This window comes from Symphalangus syndactylus, chromosome 23 (assembly GCF_028878055.3).
Source record: "Symphalangus syndactylus isolate Jambi chromosome 23, NHGRI_mSymSyn1-v2.1_pri, whole genome shotgun sequence".
Classification (NCBI taxonomy): Eukaryota; Metazoa; Chordata; class Mammalia; order Primates; family Hylobatidae; genus Symphalangus; species Symphalangus syndactylus.
In genome coordinates, this window is record NC_072445.2 from 44,702,518 (window position 1) to 44,707,685 (window position 5,168).

The window sequence follows — 5,168 nt, forward strand, 5'->3', positions numbered from 1 at the left end:
TCTCATGCCTTAGCCTCCTGAGTAGTTGTGATTACAGGTGCATGCCACCGTGCCTGGATGATTTTTGTATTTTTAGTAGAGACGGGGTTTCACCATATTGGCCAGGTTGGTCTTGAACTCCTGAGCTCAGGTGACCCACCTGCCTCAGCCTCCCAAAGTGCTGGGATTACAAGCGGGAGCCACTGTGCCTGGACTCTTTTTTTTTTTTTTTTTTTCCAAAAAGACACTAGTCATTTCAAGTCTGTATTTTTTTTTTTTTTTTTTTTGAGACAGAGTCTCATTCTGTGGCCCAGGCTGTAGTGCAGTGTTATGATCTTGGCTCACTGCAACTTCTGCCTCTCGGGTTCACGCGATTCTCCTGCCTCAGCCTCCTGACTAGCTGGGATTAAAGGTGCACACCACCACACCGGCTACCTTTTTGTGTGTTTTTAGTAGAGACAGGGTTTCACTATGTTGGCCAGACTGGTCTTGAACTCCTGACCTCGTGATCCGCCCGCCTCAGCTTCCCAAAGTGCTGGGATTACAGGCATGAACCACGGCGCCCGGCCTCAAGTCTGTATCTTGTTAATTCTCCCTTTTCATTCATTTCCATTGTCTGTTGCTTTTTTTTTTTTTTTTTTCAGAGACAGGATCTCAAACTTTTGGTCTCAAGCAAGCCTCCAGCCTCAGCCTCCCGAAGTGGTGGGATTACAGGCATTAGCCACCACGCCCAGCTCCCATTGTCTGTTGCTTTTGTTTTCATTAGTCATACTTCTGGTTTCATGATGTTTGTTTAATTTAGATTGTGAAGCTGCTTGTGCGTTTTTGGGGGGATATTTTAGCTGTGGCAATTTGTTGAGGTGTAAAATGAAGCTTCTTTTCCAGAGATGACTTGTAGTTGTTTCTACCAGGTGCTCAGGGGCACAAAACCAGCCTGGGATATGCCTAAATTAAATTCTCAGCTTGGGTGTTTGAATCCCTATGGTATGAATGCCAGGAACAAGTAAGCATCAAGGATGGCTTGTAGTCCAAGCCTTAGCAGTAGAATCTACACCGCTCAGAACTCAGCTTCAGAGCTGACTCTTTTATTTGCATTAATCTGTGATGGGTTTGTATGTGTGTTTATTTTCAGTTCATCCTTCTACCCTGAGGTGACAGATTTTGGTCTGGTGTCTCACCTTCACCTAAAAAGATTTCTTATCAGGCTCTATACCCTGGTCAGTTTCCATGGGTTGGGTAAAAGCCAGCTGTAGTGCTTGGGGTTTAACATGGGCCAAGTCCCTGGCTCTGAATTTACTTTCTTAGACCCTCTTTGTTACTTTTAAGAATTTAGAAAATATTACTCAGGCTTTTATTTATCCAAGTACCACGCTTGCCATGTTATGGAAAACGTATCCCATAATCCATGATTTCATGTTTGTTTATGAGGGCATGAGGACATTATGAGGGCATGAGGACAAACTTCTAAATTCATTCCTCTTTCAGACAATGATCATCCATCACTTAAATTCTCCATCTCAGCCAATATTTGACTCCAAACCTAGCCTCATCCATCTCACATTTTTCACGTCTCAAGTATTGGTTCCTTTCCTTCTGGCCACTCCCTCCTAGTTCCCGCCCAACTCTTTTCCGAGATTCTTTTTCCCCCACAATCATCCATTCCCCAGCAGTGAAAACCTTTTGTCATCATCCTGCCTTGTGCAGCAGAAGCTATATCCTGCCAGAAGGAGGTTTTCTTTCCCTTTCTACCTCCTCCAGTCCTCGGTACTCAGGGGCATCTAGGAAAGGGTAAACTGTAGTGCAAAGGGGGCTTCAGTCCTGCGATAACTATTGCCTACCTGCAGTCAGACACTTTAATGATTGACTATTTGGTTTCTGCCGTTACCCAGAGGACTTTTAACCTGAAAGCTGCTAAAAGAAAACTATAAAGAGCTTTCTGAAAAAGACGGTTTAGCAAAAGAATTTTAAGGTGTCTCAGAAGCTGCTTCTTTTTCCTGCACCTTAGCGCCTAGGATCCGCCTTTCCCTCCCCTACTCGCCAGAGCTTCAGACAGAAACTGGCCCAATTACAAAACAAATCAGAAACCTTTGTAATAGTTCCGTGTTCAGCTCACATTGTCTTCAGCCTTTACTTGCAGTTATTACATATCTGCATGGTAAAAATTTTACAAGAAAATGGGGGGCCGGGGTGGTGGTGGAGAAAGCTCCAAATATAAGGAAGTTGTCCAGAGCGTGCACTTTCGTGCTCGGGGCGGGCCATCACCACACCGAGTCCCGGATCAACATCACGATCAACTTGGAAATCTGCACACGGAAACGAAAGAGCTCTACATTTACAATACTTTGTTTATGCTAGTGTTATGTGATACTAAATGAGCTAACGATCTAATATGTGCCCATAGCACTCAATTTCTGGCAACCATTGTTATTCCCTAAAACTTCCAAGTTATTTCCTCTGCAGTACTAACGTAACATTAAAGATTGGTACTGTAGTGCTAAGTCCAATAATCCCCCTTTTGAATGAAATGATTACAACTCATTTATTGGAAACATGCGTGGCTCTTAAAAGAGCCTTTGGGATTAGGTGTAAAGATGCTTACTTGGCAAAGTTACTTGGAACTGGTGTACTTGGTGACGGCCTTGGTGCCCTCCGACACGGCGTGCTTGGCCAGTTCCCCCGGAAGCAGCAGGCGCACGGCCGTCTGGATCTCCCTGGAAGTGATGGTCGAGCGCTTGTTGTAATGCGCCAGGCGGGAAGCCTCGCCTGCGATGCGCTCGAAGATGTCGTTGACGAAGGAATTCATAATCCCCATTGCCTTGGAAGAGATGCCGGTGTCGGGGTGGACCTGCTTCAGCACCTTGTACACATACACTGAATAGCTCTCCTTGCGGCTGCGCTTGCGCTTCTTCCCGTCCTTCTTCTGAGCCTTAGTCACCGCCTTCTTGGAGCCCTTCTTTGGGGCAGGAGCAGACTTGGTAGGTTCAGGCATCGTAGTGTTAACTAGTTACAACACTGTTGCAAACACCTGAGAAAATAATCACTCCCACCGAGGCCCCGTTCATTTATAGATGCGGTATTCAAATGAGGTTAATCAGATTTCGTTTATGATTGGATTAATTTTAGTGTGTCGTCACAAATGCCAATGTAAACGACACTTAAAAGTCTACCTTTTCATTGGCTATTTCGTTCCTTTACTTTTACCCAATCAGAAAACCCACACCAGACTACCCGAGGCTACTATAAATAGGCCTCTTTAGGCAAGACAGCTGTGCACTTCGCTTGGAGCAGTTGTTTTTGACATCCGACTTTTTTAGCATTGTGGTGTCAGAACTTACACTGAAAAGATACTTACACTGAAAAGATACTTAACAGATTAGGAGAGCTTACATCCCTTTCTTCCTTCAACAAGTTATGGGACTCGTTGCATACAGAAGCCGTGCTAATTGGGACATCCCCCAAGTCTGGCAGTATGTGTCAGTGGTCTCAAGCACTTGAAATGGACACGTACTCAACTCCCTCATTGCCTGCCATACTCGGTAGGGAAAACCAGTAGGCTTGCAACCAGCATAGAAATTGATACACTGTGCTGATTGGAACTCGGAAAAACCCAGCATAGAAGCCCGGGAAAACCCGGACTTCGGTTTTCCCTGCTATCTGCAGGCCAGGTCGTGCTAAGTGCAAACTCCTAGGGAGGCCCAAATAGGTTCAACTCCAGCATTCGAGAACGCAATAAAACCGCGATGTCGCCACTCCACTCCGGGTTGGGCGACGTATAAGCGACGCGACGCTAGTCAAACAGCTCCCGAGACGCCAACACACAATCCCACTCTTCTCCCCCCCGACTTCGTTCCCGGGAGACCCGCCCCTGCTTAGCAGCATTTTCCCCAGCCACGCCCCCTAGTAGTGCAACAGCTCGTTTACTGAGAGCGGTGGGTGGCTCTGAAAAGAGCCTTTGGGTTGTGTTGGGCTTCTAAGCAGTTGGCCAAAGGAACTTTCTACTTTTTCTTGGCTGCCGCCTTCTTTGGCTTGGCTGCCTTGGGCTTGGCGGTCTTTGGTTTAGCCGCCTTGGGTTTCACTGCTTTGGCCTTCGCTGGGCTCTTGGGCGCCTTTTTTGGCTTGGCTGCTTTCGCCTTTTTCGGGCTTTTCGCTTTTTTGGACCCAGCAGCCGCAGCCGGCTTCTTCGCCTTCTTTGGGGTCTTCTTGGCGCTCTTCTTAGGGGTGGCTGCCGCCGTCGCCTTCTTGGGCTTCTTCGCCGCTCCTGTTGGCTTCTTGGCCTTGGCCGCGCCTGCTTTTTTAGCCTTAGGCTTAGCTTCCCCAGAGGCCGCCTTCTTGTTGAGTTTGAAGGAACCCGACGCGCCGGTGCCCTTGGTCTGCACCAGGGTGCCCTTGCTCACCAGGCTCTTGAGACCCAGCTTGATGCGGCTGTTGTTCTTCTCCACGTCATAGCCAGCGGCTGCCAGCGCTTTCTTGAGAGCGGCCAAAGATACGCCGCTGCGCTCCTTGGAGGCGGCAACAGCCTTAGTAATGAGCTCGGACACCGGGGGCCCAGACGCTTTGCGCTTGGCCGCACCTGCAGACTTGCGGGCCTTCTTCTTCACGGGTGTTTTCTCGGCAGGGGCCGGAGCAGCGGGCGCGGCAGGCGCAGTCTCTGACATGTTGAAGGCAAGCGTGAGCGAGAGCAACTCGAGCCGGAAGCAGAGGCACTGGCCGGGACTCGGGCCGCGGCGCTGCGCCCGCCCGTTTATATAGGGCGGAGCTGCGCCGTGATTGGTGCGCTGTCCAGCCCGCCTCGCTGGCAGCCGCAGAGTGTCCTCTCGGATCCCGAGTTGTGTTTGTTACACCTCAAAAAAGGCCAAAAATATAAAAATTGTCTACACCGAACTGCCCGGTTTTTCTCAGATAATGATCCCCGAACCCTCAGGCTTCACGCAGATCTCAAATTATGAGGAAAGCACAAAGCCTTGTGCCAAAAACTTGCAATATTTCCCGCCGCGCTTGGCAAATTTCAACTCAGAGAAACAAAACTTTCTATTTTCTTCGTAAATTATAAACCGATCTTTAACTGTGGAATTTTCTGACCTCTCAAATATGATACTCCAAGTGGTTAGCTTCTTATATGTCCAAAAAGCATGCCACTGGCATTAAGATTTTTATTACAAATCTGCACTTAAGTGAGGGAAGTAACACAG

The 5,168-nt window shown here is 48.2% G+C and overlaps 2 protein-coding genes across 2 annotated transcripts; both read right to left on the reverse strand.

Moving 5' to 3' along the window:
• Window positions 1–2,141: 2,141 nt before the first annotated feature.
• On the reverse strand, window positions 2,142–2,968 carry H2BC5 (H2B clustered histone 5). The gene has a single exon (XM_055263806.2). The coding sequence runs from the start codon at window positions 2,966–2,968 to the stop codon at window positions 2,588–2,590; it is 381 nt and encodes a 126-aa protein (XP_055119781.1). The 3' UTR covers window positions 2,142–2,587.
• On the reverse strand, window positions 2,142–4,697 carry H1-4 (H1.4 linker histone, cluster member). The gene has a single exon (XM_055263790.2). It carries the CDS (start codon window positions 4,632–4,634, stop codon window positions 3,975–3,977), a length of 660 nt encoding a protein of 219 aa, XP_055119765.1. The 5' UTR covers window positions 4,635–4,697; the 3' UTR covers window positions 2,142–3,974.
• Between the last annotated feature and the right edge of the window lie 471 nt (window positions 4,698–5,168).